At 42.9% G+C, this 20,794-nt stretch overlaps 1 protein-coding gene across 3 annotated transcripts in view; it reads left to right on the top strand.

Moving 5' to 3' along the window:
• The first annotated feature begins 228 nt into the window (after positions 1 to 228).
• SGPP2 (sphingosine-1-phosphate phosphatase 2) overlaps positions 229 to 20,794 on the top strand; it is a 122,338-nt gene continuing 101,772 nt past the window's right edge. Inside the window, exons 1-2 of one of the 3 annotated variants that reach the window (XM_070489654.1) lie at positions 293 to 756; positions 4,755 to 4,884. Coding sequence is in view for 2 of the 3 variants with exons in the window: in XM_014843253.3 (XP_014698739.1) it covers positions 562 to 756 (195 nt within the window). In the remaining variant the exon portion in view is untranslated. Of the gene's footprint in view, positions 757 to 4,754; positions 4,885 to 20,794 lie in introns of all 3 variants that reach the window. The other 2 variants (XM_014843253.3, XM_070489651.1) reach the window with 2 other exon arrangements.

The raw sequence follows: 20,794 nt of genomic DNA, 5'->3' as shown, positions 1-20,794 counted from the left end.
TTGGGAATCTTTCCTAGTGGGGGGGGTGGTCACTCTACTGGCAGAAAGCGGGCAAAGGCAGGAGTGGAGGTCTGGCTGCAGAGGGTTAGAGGGGAAATCCGACTTCACCCTGGGGTCAAGAGGGAAAGGAAGAGCAATACGGGATCAGCCCGCGCATGGCAGGATGGACTCACGCAGGTCCACACCTGCTCGGCCGCTCCCCATTAGGCGGCACGCCTGCGCCAGCCTGGAAGGGGTGGGGGCGCGATGGTGCAGAGAGCGGCGCGGCGTAGACACCTGTACTCCTCAGTCCAGTTCCGAGCGGGCCTGACGCCGGGACGGCCCTAGCCTGCGGGGAAGGCGAGGCGGGCTGACGTGCTGGGCGCAAGGTGGAGGCGGACACCTGGGCGCCCGCGCGTAGGGGCGGGCGCTAGGACCCGAGTGGCGCACCTGTTGGCTGGCGCCCCGGGCCCCGCCCGCCCTGCGCCCTTAGTGCCCAGCCCGGCGAGGGTGACGGCGGAAGGGACAGTGTGAGCCCAGGGCACCCGCGTGGCGGCGGCGGCGCGCGACCTCGGGCGCACCATGGCCGAGCTGCTGCGGAGCCTGCAGGATTCCCAGCTCGTCGCCCGCTTCCAGCGCCGCTGCGGGCTCTTCCCCGCGCCGGATGAAGGCCCCGGTGAGGACGGCGCGGCGCCCGGGCTCGGGCATCTCCCGGGGGCCACCGGCAAGGGCCGCGGGGGGCCGGCCCATGGGCTGCGGAGAGTCACGGCCTCGCAGGTAACCGCGAGCCAGGTGTTCGCCGGGGTGGGGGGAGGGGCCGCCTCTCTGCAGCCTGCGGGCTTGCTGGTCCAGACGACTCCGCGACGCGGGGACAGGCAGGCGGCTATCCTGCCCGGCCGAGAGGGCTCCATTCCCGGCGGCGACCCGGCTCCCGCCGCTGTGTGTGCAGGGGAGTGGGGCTAGGGAGTCCAGTCTCGAGGATGCCACCCTCTAACGCTGCCAGGTGGCCACTAGGTCTGTTCAGATTTCAAATCCACCCAGAGCGTCAAATGCGATTTATTTAGAGACTTCCTACCTTAATAAGTAGTTAAATTTATGTTCCTGTCCATTCTTCCAAATGTGTAAGAGTTACGTAACTGGGAAGAGGACCGGAGATGTCCTTGGCGTTTTCATGAGAGGCTTGCCTGGGGAGAAATTCTGAGAAGTCCCCCAGGATTCCTGAGTTTCCGCCCCCTCCCCCTTTCTCTGCCCCTCACTCTTGGGGTGTATGGCCAGGCTCAGCGTGCGCTTCACTGTCCTGCATCGCCAGCTCTAAGGACAGAACTTGGGGCTTAAAGATTGCTCCTGGAGAGATTGACCAACCCCACCCCCCACCGCCAGTGATGAAGTCCCAACAGCGCTTCGCTCCTTCCCTCCCCCCAGGATCTCGGGGTCCCTCCAGCCTCCAGCCTGGTGGGTCTTTTATTAACTGGCACCGGTGACTTTGAACAGATGCTGTCAGGAGGGAAGCTCACCACCCTCCGCTCTAGGCGTTCGGAGTGTGGTTACACAACCCACTGCGGCTTTGGGGAAGCCAGCGTGTGTGTTGGCGTCGCAGTGCTCAGGGACTCTAGGGGGCAGGGACCAGACAGGCTGCAGATGCTAACGTGCCAGGGCTGCTGTCTGCCAGGGTGGGCTCTCTGCAGCACTGAGATACTGGGAGCATCCACAGAAGCTGCCCTTTGTCTAGAGGAGGTGAAAAGTGTGGCACATGAGGACGGAAGCAGTGTATTAACAATTCCAAATCCTTTTGTGGGGTGTGAGGAAAGCCACATTTTTTCCTTCCTAGAAGTTTTGGGGGCAGGAAGGTGGCATTTATTTATGTGTAGATTTCTAGGTGTAGTGACTGAGGAACTGTGAGGCACCTGGCTTCCATGTGGAATGGAATATTGTGGGCATTTTATTATACAATTTATTTGAGAGGGTGGGGGTAGTTTGTATGTTCTTCTCCAGAGAAATCCATCTCTTTGATATTTCTTTTCTCCTTTTATTGTTCTCTCTCTATCCCACATGACATCCTAGTAACTTTCAGATGAGTTTGAGACACCCTTCCGCCCTTTTCCTCTTGCCTTATCTTAAAAATGGGGAGGAGTGAGGGGATAAGAACCAGTCATGTGCCTGGAGTGTGGCACAGCATTTCTTCTCTCCCCAAAGCACCAGTACATAGTTGTATATCCTGTGTTCTTCTATGTGGGATGCCGCCATGGCATGGCCTGATGAGCACTGTGTAGGTCCGCACCAGGATCTGAACTGGTGGATCCTGGGCCACCGAAGTGGAGCATGCAGACTAACCACTAGGCCACAGGCCAGCCCCATGGTACAGCATTTTCTGTGCACACACACTGTGTACACCCACAGGTAAATGCATAGGCTGCTTTCTGTTGCCCTCTGCTCAAGCTTCTAGTCTGTTTCCCTCATCCAGGAAGCCAAAGAAGAGTGCATTTTTCCTCTAGTGCTTTTCAGACTTGTTTTAAACATTAGCCTTGCTAAGATAACTTTAAATTCTGGAAAAGGATCCTTTTGCCCTTGAGAAGCAAGATAAGCAGATTTCTTGCAGAGGTGTCTTCTTGCTTCTCGAAGAACCTGAGCATTCAGTGAGCCCCTTTCCATCCAACATACGACCTCACTCACTGTAGATCATGAAATAGTGAGAGCTAAAAATTTGCAATAAGAAACCACTGTGTTGGTGTGTGATGGGAAAAAAACGCCATGAGAGCATTTGATAAATGAGAGGTTAATGAATGGTCTTAAAGGTGTGTTCGTCTCAAGTGACTTGGAAAGATTAATATTTTGCAAATACAGGTGGAGTTCCCAAAAGAAAATGATTGCATTCCTGCCCCGGATAATTAACAGGACTCCAAGGAAACAGTTGAGAAAATTTCTCTCCCGTGGCTGGCCTTCCCTCGGCCTCTGGCCTTTGCCCTGCCTGAGCCATATGGCCTTCTTTCTCTAAATAACCTGCTCCTCGTCATTCAGTTTCTCAGAGACACTTTCGCTCACCTTCCAGAATGGCTGCCCCTTTTATAGGTTCTCTTTGCTTCTGGAGTTTCTTCCTTGTGGCACTTATCACAGTGTGTAAATATGCCTTAGTGTGGAGATCTGATTACTGCTGCTCTCTTCCACTGGATGAGAAGCTCAAACAATGCAGCAAACTTGTCCAGTGTGCTCATTATTTTCTTCCCGCGGCCTGGCACCTGGGAGCTCAGTGAATTTTGTGAATAAATGAGTGCAGATGGCAATATAAAATCTCCCCTATGAAAGCGAGATAAGCAGATTTCTTGCAGAGAGCTGTGTTCTGGCTGCTGGAAGAGCCTGAGCGTTCAGTGAGCCAAATGGTTCCCCCTTCCCATCCAACGCACGACTTCACTCACTATAGATTGGCAAAAAGTGAGAGCTAAAAATTCAAGATAAGAAATTAAGATTTTTTTAAAATTGCGGAGTAAATATGAAAATCAGCTTCTTCCACATAGCGCAGATGTCAGGGAGCATTACGACGTTGATTTAAGACCCTTTAAACAACAGATAAGTTATTGTCTTCACTTGAGTAATTTTATATTGCAATAAGTTCATTTTTCCCACCTCCTACCTTTTCTCTATTTATTTTGATCCTTAAAACAGGACAAAGGTGGAAATAATTGAGTAAATGCTTCCTCTACATTCTCCTAACATCATACACTGCTAGCTTAAAGGTTAACTAAATCTTTAGCAAACCAGGGCTGGGCTTGGCTTGCACAAGGCTGTCCTTTTACAAGTCAGACTGGACCTTAGAGATTTTCTAGTAGTCAGGAATTTCGCAGATAGAAGGTCTGAGTCCTGAAGAGTTCAGTGCTTTGTTGAGGACTTCCCAGATATCCACGCAATCAGATCTTTTGGCTCTCAACTCTAAACTTCTTTCTACTGGCTACCTTCCAGGGAAAAATTCCAGGGCTTCACCCTATCTGTCTCGCTGAGAATGTATGAGGTGTTGGGGCTGGTTGCAAGCAGGGTGGAGATTGGGTGGAAGGAGGAGGTATTGCGTTGGGTTTGCAAGGATAATCATTGGAGGGCATTCTTGGCATTTACCAAGAGCAAGAGTCAGGGATCCTAGGACCGAGCTGGGAGGGCACAGTACTGGTCAGAACTGTGTTTATTTGTTTTGAGGTAAAGCCAGCCTTGGATATGATGGTGTTTTTGTTTCTATCATCTTTGCTTAGTCAACTCAGTTGCATTGTTCAACTTTGCAATGCTTTCCCCCATTATTACATTAGACCGAGATAGTTGTGCTGTGCTCAGTAAATATTTTGATAACTATTTGCTCAGACATAGTTCTAAAGTTGGGTGGGGGAGAGGATCAAAGCTAGGTTATTTTTAGAAGTCTTTGCACTCTTTGTTTCTCTCTTGAAACATTTGGGGCCCTCCAGATCTGTCAGTCTACAAAACCCCACCCTTGACTTTATTGCTAAAGTGCAAAGAGCCATCATAGGAATTGGGGGACGTGGATCTGGCTGTGCCTCAGGGTCATTGTGGACTTCTCTGGGCCGCAGTTGTCTCAACTGCAAAATGAGCAGAGTGGAGTAGAACCACGAGTTTCCAGCTGTGGCTGGAGATTATAGTCATTAGAGGAGCTTTAAAAATGAAACAAACAAAACGCCAGTGTCCAGGAGCCAGGTCAGAAGTGGGGCCCGGAGAAGCTGGCAAACGTCGGGGAAGTTCTGAATGCTCTTCTCCTGGGACTCACCCACCCTTCGTGTGTTTAGGACAAGGGTGGTGATGGCTGGAGACAGCAGTCTTGGCAGCTGTGATCTTTGGCTGGATTATGACTAACCTGACCAACAGTTTGGACTTCAAGTTTTGATTATCTTTACGTGGACGTGCAGGTTTGAAAAGGTAAAATTAGCCACTTTGAAAAGGTACATTTGATCATTTTTTTTCTAGTTACAGATATTGTTCAGATGAGACAACTTGAAAAAATACAAAGAAAAAGTTAAATCCATGCCCATTATACCATTGCCCAAAGATAATCTCTCAGTAAATGTTCAATTTTTTTTTATTTTTAATGGCTGTGTATTACTCCATAGCATGGATATACTATAATTTAGTTTGCCTGTTAATTGAGCTGTTAGATTATTTCCACTTTTTGCATTAAAAATAATATCTTCGTACAAGTATCTTTCCATGTATCTTGATGGTCTTTTTAATTGAGGTGTAATTGAAATATAACATTGTATTAGTTTCAGGTACAACATAATGATTTGATATTTGTATATATTGTGAAATGAGTACCACAGTAAGTCTGGTTAACATTCATCACCACACGTAGTTACACTGTTTTTCCTTGTGATGAGAACTTTTAAGACCTAGCAACTTTCAAATATATAATACAGTATTATTAACTATAGTCATCATGTTGTACATTACGTCCTCAGGACTCATGTATTTTATAACTGGAAGTTTGTATCTTTTGACCACCTGCACCTATTTTGCCCACCTCACACCCCTTACCTCTAGCAACCACCGATCTGTTCTCTGTATCTATGAGTTCTTTTTTTTTAATTCCACATATAGGTGAAATCATACAGCATTTTTCTTTCTCTATCTGACTTATATCACTTAGCATAATGCCCTCAGGGTCCATCCGTGTTGTCACGAGTGGAAGATTTCTTTCTTTTTTATGGCTGAATAATATTCTATTGTATATATGTAGCACATTTTCTTTATCCGTTCATCCATCAGTGGACACTGAGGTGGCTTCCGTGTCTTGGCCATTGTAATTGATGCTGCAGTGAACACAGGGGTGCATGTATCTTTTCAAGTGAGTGTTTTCATTTTCTTCAGATAAACACCCAGAAGTGGAATTGCATGATCATATGGTAGTTCTAGTTTTAATCTTTTGAGGAAGCTCTATGCTATTTTCCATGGTGGCTGCACTAATTTACATTACCACCAACTGTGCACAAGGGTTCCCTTTTCTCCACATCCTCTCCAACACTTGTTATTTCTTGTCTTTTTGATAATAGCCATCCTAACAGGTGTGAGGTGATATCTTATTGTGATTTTGCTTCGCCTTTCCCTGATGATTAGTGATGCTGAGCACCTTTTCATGTATGTGTTGGCCTCTGTATGTTTTCTTTGGAAAAATGTCTATTTAGATCATTGCCCATTTTTTAGTCAAATTTTTTTTTTGCTATAGAGATGTGTGAATTCTTTATATATTTTGGATGTTAACCATTTATCAAATATATGATTTGCAGATATTTGCTCTGATTTGGGAGCTTGCCTTTTCATGTTGTTGATGGTTTCCTTTGCTGTGCTGAAGCTTTTTAGTCTGATGTGGTCCCACTTGTTTATTTTTGCTTTTGTTGCTTTTGCTTTTGGTGTCAGATTCAAAAAATCATCACCAAGACTGATATCAATCTTTGATTGTCTTCTTAATTTAAATTTCCAGACTCAGAATGGCTGGGTAGAAATATGCACATATTATGGCTTTTAGTAAGTATTACCAAGTTGCTCCACAGAAAGGCTGTGCTAAGATCTGTAATTGAGTTCAGGTTTCCCACTCCCTCACCAATATTAGGTATTAACACTCTCTTTAATCTTTGGAGAAAACAGGCCATTTCTGCTTCTATCTCATCTTTGTTTCTGACCAACATCTATTGATCAACTACTGTGTTTCTGGAACAGTCCTCAGCCTTAAAGATAAATAAGATTTAGTTCCTGCCCTGAGAAGACCACAAAGAAAATGGTGCGATGCAGAAAATACTAGAATAGAAGGATAAAGACGTGGCCAGGGAGACAGTAGGAGTAACTCTAGGGGAGTCCATGAAGTCTTGAGTAGGGGCTTGAAGAGCAGTAGGAGTCAAATAGGCAAAAATGTGAGAATCTGTGTTTGGTTTTTTTTTTATGAGGAAGATTGCCACATGTATGTGGGATGCCGCCACAGCATGGCTTGATGAGCAGTGTGTATGTCCCTGCCCGGGACCTGAACCCGTGAACCCCAGGCTGCCGAAGTGGAGCATGCAAACTTAACCACTAGCCACCATGCTGACCTGAGAACCTCTTTTCTTTACTTGGAAATCTCATGTGATAAAACATAAAGACCCACTGTGATTTTTGGTGAACAGGTGACAAGTTCAGCTTGGGTGGAGAAAGAGTCCCAACAGGAAATAGATGGCCCACTGAAAAAGGGTAATTGAAACCTTTAAAAATGGTTAAAATGGCAAATTTTATGTTATGCATATTTTACCTCAATTAAAAAAGAGAAAAGGAACATAGACTCTACTCCACTGTCAGGGAAGGGAAGCATGACTTCCCTCTCCTTAAGTGTGGGCTGCGCATAGTGACTTCCTTCTAAAGGATAGAATGGAAAGAGGGAGAAAGAAAGAGAGTAATTTTACAGTATAAAAACCTGCCAGACGTTGCCTCAGCCAGGTGATCAAGTTCAACATCAACATGATAAGTCATGATACAGTATGTGTTCTTTATGCACATTGGAATTATTTACTCTTGGTGCATGTTGAAAATGCCACTTCACCTCTGTGGTCTTCTTCTCCCAAACCCATACTCTCAGTCTAATCATGGGAAAGACATCAGATGAATCCCATTTGAGGGACATTCTACAAAGTATCTGACCAATACTGTTATTGATGTCAAGGTCATCAGTAAGAAGGAAAGTCTGAGAAACTGTCGCAGCCGAGAGGAGCCTAAGGAGACGTGACAACTAAATGTAATTGTGGTGTCCTGGGTGGGACCCTGGAACAGAAAAAAGGACATTAGGTATGCGCTTACTTAATAGTAATGCATCAGTATTGTAACAAATGTATCGTACTAATAATATAAGACGTTAATGATAGGGGAAACTGACTGCAGAGTGGATGTGAAGGATGTGGAGTATATGGGAACTCTTTGTACTGTGTTCTACGTTTTTCTGTAAATTGAAAGCTATTCTAAAAATAAAGTCTATGGAAAAATTTTTTGGAAGGGGGTAGGTAATTGGAGGCAGTTCAAAGATGGGCTTATTTACAAAGGTATAGGCAGGGTTGGAAAAAACCAACATGGCAGGATGAAGCATCTTGGAGCAGACAACTTCAGTGTAAAAAGCAAGAGAAGAGGAGAAGGTTCTGGTAACCCCAGACCCAATGAGAGCTTAGCTGTCAGAGGCCCCTGACAGGAGCTGAGGCCTTTAGTGGAGAAACATGGTCCCCTCTAGGCAGGAAGGAATAGGGGAAATGCCATCTCAGACTCATTCTTAACGTCCTCTCTCATATCCTGCTAGTGCTTCCCTTTGGCCAAATTCAGTCAGAGGCCAGGGAGCTTGGGAACCTGGCTGATGCCATCCATAAAGGTCAACCCCCCTCCTGGAGAAAGGTGGAGAGTGGACCTGGAAGGACAAATGGAGAATATCCAGGGCAGCTTGCCTGATGAAAGTGGTGTGGTAATACTGGCTGAAGTTTTGGGCTAGAGCCAGAGTTTTAGGCTGATGCCTTAATGTGGCTTCCTGCAGAATTTGGACTTCATCCTAGGGATGGGGGGGATAGCAAATCAATTTCATCCCAGGTGCCAAATCAGAATTGGCAACTGGAACACTGTGATGAGAAAGGTTCTCAGGGTGTCACTGTGCTTAATGGGAAAGAGTGTGGGGCTGAATGACGATGCCTGTGTGGGGTACTGAGGGAGCCTGGTGGTGAAGCATTTAGAAATGGTGATGTTATATTCAAACAGCAGCAAATATGAAACTAACAGGAAATCAAGCCTTGATATCTGGCTTGGGTTCTTGATGATACTTTGAGTGTCTCTCTCACCTAGAAACAGCTTAGGAAGAAAGAGACCACAGATGGTTTCCGAAGACATAGGTTGCCATGTTTTGAATCACGGGACCCCATCATTATGGCTACAGGCTGATTGGATTAGGGGTCAGCCCTTGTGTCAAAGGCAGCCTTCTATAGGCTGTTCAGCATCTTATGAAATGGCCTAGTGTGAGAAATTCACTTACTTGGGATACTACGTATTGGACAGTAACTAACGAAGCCCATCAAGTTGCTCAGGGAATCTGAATGCAAGACCCAGACATAGGGACATGAATAGTAGAATGGTGATGAACTTTGAAGGGAAGGAGGACGCCATACACAGAAGCCTCGAGACAGAGAAATCAGTAGGAAAGCAGAAGCCCGCGGTGGAGAGGAGAGCAGAAAGTACACAGCACTGGTAAGTGCAGAAGGAAAAACTCCGAGTGGAGGAAGAAGCCAAATCTTGAGTGTGGTAGACGCCACTGCTGAGGAACTGTTGACTTTCAGGATAGAATGGCTTAGGGGAGTGGGGCTCAGGAAAGAGGACTGGCTGCGTAGCTGCTGGCATTGTTTCCTTAATTCCTGAGGAATCGTGTGGCAAACTCCTGTAGCTGAAGTTTCACCTGTGTGGGTCTCCCCTTGCAACCAAAATGTGTCGGTCCCTACTTTTTTTGAAGACTTGCACATAATTGCAATTAGATCACTAGTTCTGTCAGTTTTGTTTAGTTGCGAATGGTGATAGACTAGGGGTATGGCAGTAGATGGGGACGATGGGGAGCAGGGACCAGATCCCCCCTCCTCCATTGTGCATCCCAGGGCCTTACATGTACCTGGATCACAGCAGGTACTTACTGCTCCCTGTTGAACGAAGCATGAAGGGTGTGTTAAAGTCAACCTTTTCTTTCTCGGCAGAAATGGGATCACCTGCTCTTTCCTCTCACAACTGGGGTCATTTCTATCCCTGACCAGTTTACCTGGCTGTGTCTTCTTTTAGCTGAATGTTCTTTTCAGTGTTGGCTCCTCCCTTTTTACCCAGGAAACTGATGAAGGGTTTTGAGTAATAAGTAACTTTTTTTATTGGGTCGCTTTCTTCTGTGGACACCATGAAGGGAATTTAGGTTTCGCTAACAGTTGGGTCATGGTGAGACACCTGCCATGATTAAGTGACTATTTTAGGGAGACTGTTGACAGCAAGCCTAGTCTAATTTTAGCTTTCTTGCCTTATAATTAAGATGTCAAAACTTTTAAATTTTAAAAAAGCACTTTCACTTCTGTCATTACAGTTTTTGTTAATGATTAAGTCCTCTGTCCTCCTGATAATAATTATGTCTTCAGCAGAAGCAGTCTTGCATTTTATTTGGCACACAATTTTCCTGGGAGAAAACACTATCCCGGTTTCCTGGCAACACGTTTCCAGCGCTCCTATCTGTGTTAGGGATCTATGAAAATGCTAAAAGTGGGGCCTTTATTATTCTACTTGCCTAGTGAGAGGCATTCTACATTTTAATAAAATGGGTTATTGGAAAATCCAGCAAAGACTGTGATTCACGTTTCTCTCCCCTCATTCTTGCTTCAAACATAGTATGGACCAATGAGCAAAGTGTTTTAAAAACAGAGAAAAAATCCTTAGGGGTGGGCCAGGGTGGATGGGAGGGGAAGATCTTGCAGGTGGGGCTTGGGAACCTTGGAAAGGGGTGTCATGGTTTCCTTGAGCTATTTCGAATATTACTTGCAGCCCCCCAGATGCTCACTGGCAGATTCATAACCCTTTATTTAATAAAACAAAACAAAATACCAGCTTCGTTCTCGCTTCTGTTAAGGCCGTTTATTTGGTAATCATGCCTGCAAGAGAAATGCCCCGTCTTTCACCTCAAGGTGTGTTTCGATTTTTCCAAGTGGCAAAAGCTTTGTTCCCATAGAATTTTATGGGAAACAGCCCATCAAAGCAGGGGCTCCTCTGGGTGGGAGGAAGAGGGGATGATGGTGAATAAGGCTCCTGGGGATAAAATGTTGGGAGCTGAGAGGCCAGGACTTCATTGATGGAGAAAGGGCTTAGGTGCACATTTTTGTACAGTTAAAAAAAAATCATCCTTTTTTGAAAGGTGACTTAAGAGGTGGCCATGAGATAGAACATCAAAGATTTTGTTGTCAGGGTAAGTGAAAGGAGGCTGTGTTAGAAGTCAGTTGTTTTTTTTTTTCCTCCTTTCTCAGTTTTTGATCTTTTGATGATTTTCAGCTAGGAAGATATCAAATATTTTTAAATTAGTTTTTATAATTTTCAAGTATTAAAGTAATAGATGTTTATGGTAGAAATAGAAGAAGACACCAAAAAGTATAAAGAAGAAAAACATCCCATCATAATTTTGCAACCTAGACAAAAACATTGTTTTAGAGTATTGCTGCCTTTTGTTCTGTGCAAATATAGAATATTTAAGTGATGAGCATGCTATATTCATATAATATTGGAATTAGCTTTTTTTGCTCACATCATAGGCATTGCCCCACATCTTTGAATATTCTTTAATTATATGATTTTGATAGTTGTGTTATCATTTATCGTGTGATTGTAACTTAATTTTTTAAACCATTTCCTAAAGTATGTATTTAGATTGTTTCAGTCTTTATCTTTGTACTTCAACTTGAATCTAAATATTGAATTATTTCCAGAGAACCACAAGAAAATCTTATTTCATAGCTCTTCATCCTTACTGCCAAATTACCTTGTGAAAATATATCTCAGTAGCTTCTCCATTGTCAGCATTTAGTATTATCTTCTTCTTGTTTGTTCTCTTTTGCTTTTTCTTTATGATAACTTTGGTTTAGCAAGTGCACAGATCTTAAACATACAACTTGATAAATTTAACTGTGTGTCAGCCTCTCTATAATTACTGCCCAGATGAAGGTATAGAACAATTCCAGAACCTCAGAAGTTTCCCTCAGTCTCCTGCCACGCAATACCACTCTTACTCCCAGGCAACCGTCATTCTCCCTCCAGCACCATAACTTAGTTTCGCCTATTAAACTTCACATAAATGGAATCACGTAGGATGTGTAGCAGTAGTGTTTTCATTTTTATGCCAAGTGGCATCCATCGCATGAATACAGCACGAGTTATTTATCCATTCTACTGTTTATGGACATTTGGGTTTTTATGAATAAAGCACAGCATCAAGAATTATCTTTAAATTTTTTCATTTTGAAATAATTTCAGACTTTTGAAAATTTGCAAAAATAGTACAAAAAAATTCCTATGTACTCCTGACCCATGTTCTCCTAATGTTAGCCTCATATGTAACTACAGTGCAATTACCAAGTAGATAGTATGTAATCTGTGGGCCTTTTTCAGTTTTCACGAATTGCTCTGCTAATGTCCTTTGGCTGTTCTGGGATTTAATGCAGGATCATAAACTGCATTTAGTTGATGCATCTCTTTAGTCCACCCTGGAAGTTCTTCAATCTTTCCTTGCCTTTTCTCACCTTGATTCTTGAAGAGTCCAGGCCATTTATTTTGTATAGTATCCCTTAATTCAGGTTTGTGTGATGTTTCCTCAAGATTACATTCAGGTTCTCTATTTCTGGCAGGAATACCACAGGCAAGATATTGTGTCCTCCTTAGTGCATCATATCAGGAGGCAAAAACTCTTGATTTATTCTATTACCAGCGATTTTAACTTTAAACACCTTTAAAAGTATTTACGTGGTTTCTTCCAAGGAAGTGTTTTTCCCTTTGTAATTAATAAGTATATTGTAGACTGGTATTCTGAAACATTAGAAATATCTTGTTTCTCTACATATTTTCATCCACTAATTTTATCATTCCTTAGTGGTGTATTATCTTTTAAAAAGTAATCTGCCAATTTGATGGCAGAATGAAAGCATCTCATGATTTTAATTTTGTATTTCTTTCATCTCTATGAGGTTGAATATTATATAGCAGATACTCGTATTACTCTTTTTGTCAATGTTCTGGTCATGTATTTTATTTCTTCCACTGTGGTTTTAGTGGGGGTGTTTTTCTTACTGATTTTTCGTGATCTGTTTAGTTTTTCCCTTGTGCATCAGAATCTTCCATTGTCATCAGTTAACATGAGCTCACAACCAGTGTAGTTCTTTTTTTTTAAAGATTGTTTTTTTTGATTTTTAATTTTTAATTTTTCCTTTTTCTCCCCAAAGCCCCCTGGCACATAGTTGTATATGTTTAGTTGTGAGTCCTTCTAGTTGTGGCATGCGGGATGCTGTCTCAGCATGGCCTGATGAGTGGTGCCATGTCCGTGCCCAGGATCTGAACTGGTGAAACCCTGGGCCACCAAAGTGGAGCATGTGAACTTAACCACTCGGCCATGGGGCCAGCCCTTCAATCAATATATTTCTTATCTTTCCTTGTAAAGAGAAAATATTGGGAGTCTGAGGGAGAGATGGAGATAAGGAGGAAGTGATAACTCCCTGCAGGGTATCTGTGGGTTCAGACAAGACATGCCTGGTTTCTTTGTCCTTTCACCTGTTCCTTCCAGGTGGGGCCCATCGTTTGCATACTGTAAAACTTTTGTGATATTTCAGTAGTCTTGGGCAAGGATGAGGGTTCTGAAAGACTTAGGGAAATTATACATTCCCTGGCAACTCTGAGCGAGGAAAGCAATATTATGCTTCCAGGATGTTACCTCCACATTATGATGTTATGATAATGAAGCATTGTGTTGTACATTGCAGAGCGTGGCAGATGATTCTGGAGACACCACCTGGGTCCTCCTAGCCTTGGGTCTCTTCTGGATGGTACCTAAGAAGCCTCAGGGCTGCCTTCTTGCCATGCTCAGTTACCACACACATGTCCTCAAATAGAAGGCAAGGGATCGCTATCCCCGGTATTTATTCAATAGCGTATTTCTGAATAACCCTTACTTTTGGAGAGAAGGGACTAATATCCATTGATCACTTAATTTCGCCTCCCATCTGAGGCCACGTATCTAAACTCAACTGATGCCACGTGACGTATGTTATTATCCAAATATTTGGGCCCTGAAGGAATTGTCTGAATTTTTCCAACATGTTGGGCTCTAAGTGACCTAACCCTGATTTTTTCATGGTTAGCCACGCCAGTACCATTACAGGGATAGAAATGGGACTTCCCACATTCATCTTGAGTACTTCCTGGTGTAGACGGGTAGACTTGCATAGATTATGGTGCCCATGTGTTATAATAAGGCCCACAAACACAATGCCCTCACTTAGATTTAGAACGATTTATTTGGTAATCAATGCTTTTTCTCCTCGCGCCCCCGCCACCTGACCCCAGGCCCAGTTGACTCACCAGATAATAATCTATAATGGAAGAATGTTACTTTTGAAAATGAAGCTTATTTATTTAATCTTTAAAGGTTAGTACTGGGACTGGCCCCATGGCCAAGTGGTTAAGTTTGTGAGCTCTGCTTTGGCAGCCCAGGGTTTCTCGGGTTTGAATCCTGGGCGTGGACATGGCACCACTCATCAGGCCAAGCTGAGGCAGCATCCCACATGCCACAACTAGAAGGACCCACAACTAAAATATGCAACTACATGCTGGGGGGATTTGGGGAGAAAAAGAAAAAAAAAAGAAGATTGGCAACAGTTGTTAGCTCAGGTGCCAATCTTTACAAAAACTAAATTCCTGCCTTACACGCTTAAAAAAAAAAAGTTAGTACTAAACATGCATTTACCATGCAACCCACAATTGTGCTCCTGGGCATTTAGCCCCAGAAATATGAAAACTTACACTAAAACCTGTACGTGATTTTTCACAGCAGCTTTATTTGTAATGGCCAAAAATGAAACAACTAAAATGTCCCTCACTAGACAAACAGCTAAATAAACTGTGGTACATCCTTACTGTAAAATACTGCTCAGCATGAAATAAGTCAGAAGAAGAAAGTCAAATACTATATGATCTCACTCATAAATAGAAGGTAAAAACAACACAGAGACAGAGATTGGATTGGTTACCTGGGGAAGGGAGGAGGAACGAGGGTGAGAGAGGTGATGAGGCACATGTGTGTGGCAATGGATTCTAATTCGTCTTTGGGTGGTGAACATGGTGTAATCCACACAGGAGTCAAAATATAACGACGTCCACCTGAAATTTATATAATGTTATAAACCAATGTTACAGAAAAAAAAAATACTGCTAGCAATAAAAAAGAATGAACTATTAATCTACCCAATAGCTTGGGTGGGTCTCAAGGGCACTGAGTGAAAAAGCCAATCTCTAAAGATCATACACCGCATAATTCCATTTATAGAACGTTCTTGAAATGACGAAATTATAAAGATGGAAAACAGATTAGCGGTTGCCAGGGGTTAGCGATGAGGGGATGGCTATAAAAGGGTCGTAACAAGGGAGATCTTTGTGGTGATGGGGTATTCTGTAACGTGATGGCGGTGGTAGTTACATGAGTCTATACGTGTGGTAAAATGGCATAGAACTGTAGACATGAGGTACCGACATCAGATTCCTGGCTTTGATATCATACTGTAATTATGTAGGATGTAACCACTGGGAGAAAGTGAGTGGAGAGCATCCAGGGCTTCTCTGTATTTCACCTATAATCTAACAGTTCTTTCAAAATGAAAAGGTTTTTAAAAAGTCAGTACTGCCTTGTACAAATTGGTCCTGCCATCCTTCGCACAGATTTTACTGCAGGCGCTCTTGGCACACGCTGCAGGAAACCCAAGAAACACGAAACAGCATGTCTGTTTCCAGAGCCCCCGGGCTTGGTTGTAAACCTGCTCACTGACCCTAGCTACCTGCCCAGGGAAAACACAGGGAAGTGTTTCAGGGTCAAGAAAGCACGTTGTCCTTAACTTTATTTCAACTGACTTGTTTCATAGCTGCAGGTTTTTTGCATTAAAACGTTTTTTTGTTCTTTTCTGTTTTGTTAAGCCACTTTAAATTGGTGTTTTAATTAGGTCAAATTTGTACATGGAGTCGTCAGTCTTCCCTCGGTTGTCATTTTGTTTCTCAATCTACAAACATGCTCAAAATCTGCAACCGCTTTCCTTACCCACCACAGAAATCTACTTTCAGCCCTCGCCTCCCTAGAGTCTGACATTCTTGCCTTTCTTGAACCATGAGCCATCTTAAAAGAGTCATCTGAGATCTGCACTCCGTTTCTACTTTTTCACCTATGTTTTTTTTTTTTTCTTGAGGAAGATTAGCCCTGAGCTAACATCTGCTGCCAATCCTCCTCTTTTTGCTGAGGAAGACTGGCCCTGAGCTAATATCCATGCCCATCTTCCTCTACTTTATATGTGGGACACCTGCCACAGCATGGCTTGACAAGCGGTGCCATGTCCGCACCCAGGATCTGAACTAGCGAACACCGGGACACCGAAGTGGAACGTGCGCACTTAACCGCTGCGCCACCGGGCCGGCCCCTCACCTATGTTTTTTTCCTGCTTCATGGCCTTAACTGGTAGAGTATAAACCAAAATGAAATAAAACCAGGAGAGAGTATTTACCATAAAATATAATTTTTGTGCTTTACTTTGCCCATGCGTATTGTCATTGAGAACAGCTGTGTACTTTTAAATTAAAAATTATAAAAGAATTCTGTTCTGATATATATAAAAAATAGACTCCTCTTTATTTAAACCATCCTCCACGTGTCGGGCGGAGGCTATAGCAAGTGAAAGTGGATAGAAGTACACAAACCTATATTTTAATGGCTGCTTCTTTAGGTTGCAAGGTCAACGATATCATCCCCAGTGGTAGACCCATTTTATCTATTTGTTAGATCTGTGTTCTTCTCCCACAGGTAGTTTTCATCACCAGAAAGTGTTTGTCAGATATCTAATTATAAAAGGTTTTTCAACTATGTTCTGCCAAGGGAAAAACTTAATCACAATATCCAAAAATATCCAAAATCACTTTCATTCCACTCATGAAAGTAATTAAAATTCCCTGTATTTATAGACATGAAAGCACAACCATGATATACTGTTCAACCAAAGAAAGCAGATTAAAAAATTATTTAGGGGCTGGCCTGGTGGCATAGCGGTTAAGTGCGCACGTTCCACTTCGGTGTCCCGGGGTTTGCTAGTTCAGATCCTGGGTGTTCACTGGTCTGGATCCTGGGTGCAGCCCGACGCACAGCTCATCAAGCCACGCAGTGATGGGATCCCATGTGGAGGAACTAGAATGACTTGCAACCAGAATACACAACTATGTACTGGGGCCTTGGGGAGAAGGGAAAAAAGAGGAAGATTAGCAACAGATGTTAGCTCAGGGCCAATCTTCCTCACACACACACACACACACAAAATACTCCTATAAAAAACAGAAATTCTCCCATAAAGATGTTTGGTACCTTTGAGGAATATTAAGTAGTTACTAAGATTACTAACAGCGTTCCATATTAGAATTTCTTAAAATAACCATTGACATGCCTGTAACAAAGTCCCAAATATCAGCTGTGTTGGTTATGATCCTTACCATGGGAAGTCCCCCGAACCTTCTTAAATGAAACAGAATGGCTCCCTCCTTGTCTCTGCATGAAGACCCCATGTGAGATTACAGTACACCCCTTCCTGCTCTGTCCAACCACGTGAAATGCCAAGAGCTTAAAATACATAATATTATTCTACACTAAAGGGAATTTCGTAATGCAATGAAAGATTTTGGCCTTGAAAAAAATCTCTTCTTTTCTTGGCCAAAAGAGTACTATTAGAGAGCTCAGGAAAGTCTTAAGAAAAGCAGATGTTGAGTGTCACCACCTCCACCCTTCAGTAAATTTTTGGCAAGTATTTTTTGTTGTTCCTTTAAAAGTTGTTTTAGAAGATCTCCTGTTTTTTTTTTTTTTTTTCCTTTGAGGACGATTAGCCCTGAGCTAACATCTGCTGCCAATCCTCTTCTTGTTGCTGAGGAAGGCTGGCCCTGAGCTAACATCCGTGCCCATCCTCCTGTACTTTATATGTGGGATGCCTGCCATAGCATGGCTTGTCAAGCGGTGCCATGTCCACACCCGGGATCTGAACCTGTGAACCCCAGACCACTGAAGCAGAACGTGTGCACTTAACCGCTGCACCACCGGGCTGGCCTCAGAAGATCTCATTTTTTTTAAGTTAATTTTCTTTTGAGTTGTGTGGGATTTTTTTTTTTTTTTTTTTTTTTTTTTTGCTGATGGAGATTAGCCCTGAGTTAACATCTGTGCCCGTCTTCCTCTACTTTATATGTGGGTCACTGCCACAGCATGACTGATGAGTGGTGTACATCTGAGCTCAGGATCTGAACCAGCAAACCCAGACCACCAAAGTGGAGCATGGCAAACTTAACCCCTACGCCATGGGGCCGGCCCCTAGAAGATCTCTTTTTATTGTTGCAAGTCCCAACAATTTTGAGTGGTTTTAGTTCTTTAGTCACCTGCTGGCAATTTCTTGGACGTGTTTGCACTGGGTCTTGGTTCCTCTTAATCTAATGACAGTGGTTAAAATCAAGGGATCTTAAAGTAGGACTCCATTCAGGGACCTCACAACTACCATTGCCAAGTGTTTGATCTGGTTCTTAATAGAATGATATAGAAACTTATCAATTTTTGTTTTAAAGTAAAACATTATTACTAATTTCAAAAACTAAAAGGATATTTTCTTTTTTGAAAAAATGAATATTCTAAGAATATAACTTTCCTAATGAAATGTCAAATAATCTATAGATAATATTAATTTTAACATAATTTTAATTGGAGTTGTGGTAAATCTAAGGGTTAATTTGGGGATAATTGATATCTTTATGATACATCTACTGGTGTGTTGGAATGCTGTTGAATTTTGTGTATTGATCTGGTAAACTTGCCAGGCTTTTATTAATTCTACCAAATTGTCTCTCATTTCTTTGTGTTTGCTGTGAAAACAATGAAAACATAGATTTTATTTCTTCCTTTTCAATTCCTATACCTTTCGATTACTTTTTCTTCCTACCTGACTGCTCAGACAAGGGCCTCCAGTATCATATTGAATAAAAGTGGTGAGAGTAAACATTCTTGATTTTAAAGGAATGATTTTAACATTTTACCATGGAGTATTAATATTTCATGTAGTTTTTCTCTCCCTTTTAGAGCTTATTTGCTAGAAGATATTCTCATGAATTATGGTTGAGTTGTATTGAGTTCTTTTTCTGTATTTAATAGACGGTCACCTATGTTTTATCATCTCCTTGAATTTTACGAAAGGGTGAGTTAAACGAGATTTTCTCTGTTAAGCCAACCTTCAGTTAGGGAATAAACTCCTTCTTTGTCATGACATAATCAATAGCAATATTTACTGCTTATAGCAGATATAAAAATATTATCTAATAGACTTTTTGTACTAGTGTATTTTAAAGATTTTGTTTTTCCTTTTTCTCCCCAAAGCCCCTGGTCCATAGCTGCATATTCTAGTTGTGGGTCCTTCTGGTTGTGCTATGTGGGACGCCGCCTCAGCATGGCCTGATGAGCAGGGCCGTGTCCGTGCCCAGGATCCGAACCAGCAAAACTGTGGGCCGCTCAAGTGGAGCGTGCAAACTTAACCACTTGGCCAGGGGGCTGGCCCCTGGACTAGTGTATTTTAAAAGAAGCTCTCCCTGACTCCCCATCCCCTGCTCTTTTTGGCTTTGTTGGATGATGGTTTTCATAAGCACAGGAAAACACAGGACTACTTCATTGTGCAGTTCATCTTCATGTGGCTCTGAATATTATATCAGTATCATAAAATTTGCGGTTATGTAAATATCCTTCAACATATAAAATATCTGCTTCCTAAGGTGTTAACTAAATGAGTTTCTCTTGGCTAAAAATCTAAAATGTTTTTTAAAAAAAGTATCTCTCTTTGGAGTGTGTTTCTGTGCTCATATTTGAACTCTGAAATGTCTAGCAGTTTATGAATCCGCTATAATATAATGGACTAACATTGGAAAGATTTGACTCAGGGGCCCCTTCACTTTCTCCCTCCTCAGAGCAGGTGCTGGTTTACAGTGCTCAGTAGTCCAAGGATTCTGACCACAAGCACAGCAAGAATCAGCAGATCCCTTAGAGTGGGGCCTGTGCGAACAAACCCGGAAACACAGCGACCAAATAATGAATCACGGTATTGTGCCAAGGAATGCCTCAGAAGGAACTGGCACATTTGCATGCAGTGACCTTTATAAAACACCCACACTTAAAAGGAAAAATGACATTTTTTAGTAGTTTTCCCCTAAAAATTGTCACGATAGTAAAATTGAAAACATATCACCAGGACTATCCCCAGTGGCCTAGTGGTTAAGTTCAGCATCCTCCACTTCGGTGGCCTGAGGTCAGTTCCTGGGCGCAGACCTACATTGCTCATCTGTTCAGTGACCATGCTATGGTGTCGGCTCACCTATAAAATAGGGAAGATTGGCAGCAGATGTTAGTTCAGGGCAAATCTTCCTCAGCAAAAAAAAAAAAAAAAAAGAACGAAAGAAAAGAAAAAAATAGCACAGAATGAGGATTGTCTTAGGAAGTAGAAGTACTGCATCATGAGATGAAATATACCTGGCTTTGCTCTATGAATTGTTTTTTTAAATGTCACTTATGTTGTTACTGAAGGAAAAGATTTATGAGGGGTCAGCATGGAGAGAAGGAGCCCCGAGGATGTTCTTTCCTGTTGCTTCTTCTGCCATTTCTTCTTCCTGGTAGTTCCTTGGGAGATCTGTGTTAATGCCAGCCACAAGTATCACGATAGTTTGTTTTCCAGTTCTTAGAACTTTTTAGCCATTGGTTTTGGAGTTGTTGACTTAGGTGGTGTGCACCGTGGATGTTGGTTGTGGTGAGCCCTTCGTGGCCGCACACACCCCTGGCAGAAGGTCTGTGTGTTCCGTGCCTGTGCTGGGTTGCTGGGAGGCAGTGTAATGAGCGGGCTGAGATGGGACTATGCTTCCTACGCTGCTTCCACACCTCGTCACCTTGGGCCTATCACAGGACCTCCCTGCCTTGGTTTCCTTATCTGAGAAATAATCACATATGCTTCCTAGAGTTCTCAGATGTAAATAAGTC

Source organism: Equus asinus, chromosome 19 (assembly GCF_041296235.1).
Source record: "Equus asinus isolate D_3611 breed Donkey chromosome 19, EquAss-T2T_v2, whole genome shotgun sequence".
In the NCBI taxonomy this organism is placed as follows: Eukaryota; Metazoa; Chordata; class Mammalia; order Perissodactyla; family Equidae; genus Equus; species Equus asinus.
Note: the sequence above shows the minus strand (reverse complement) of the source record. Positions and strands in the feature narration are given on the sequence as shown.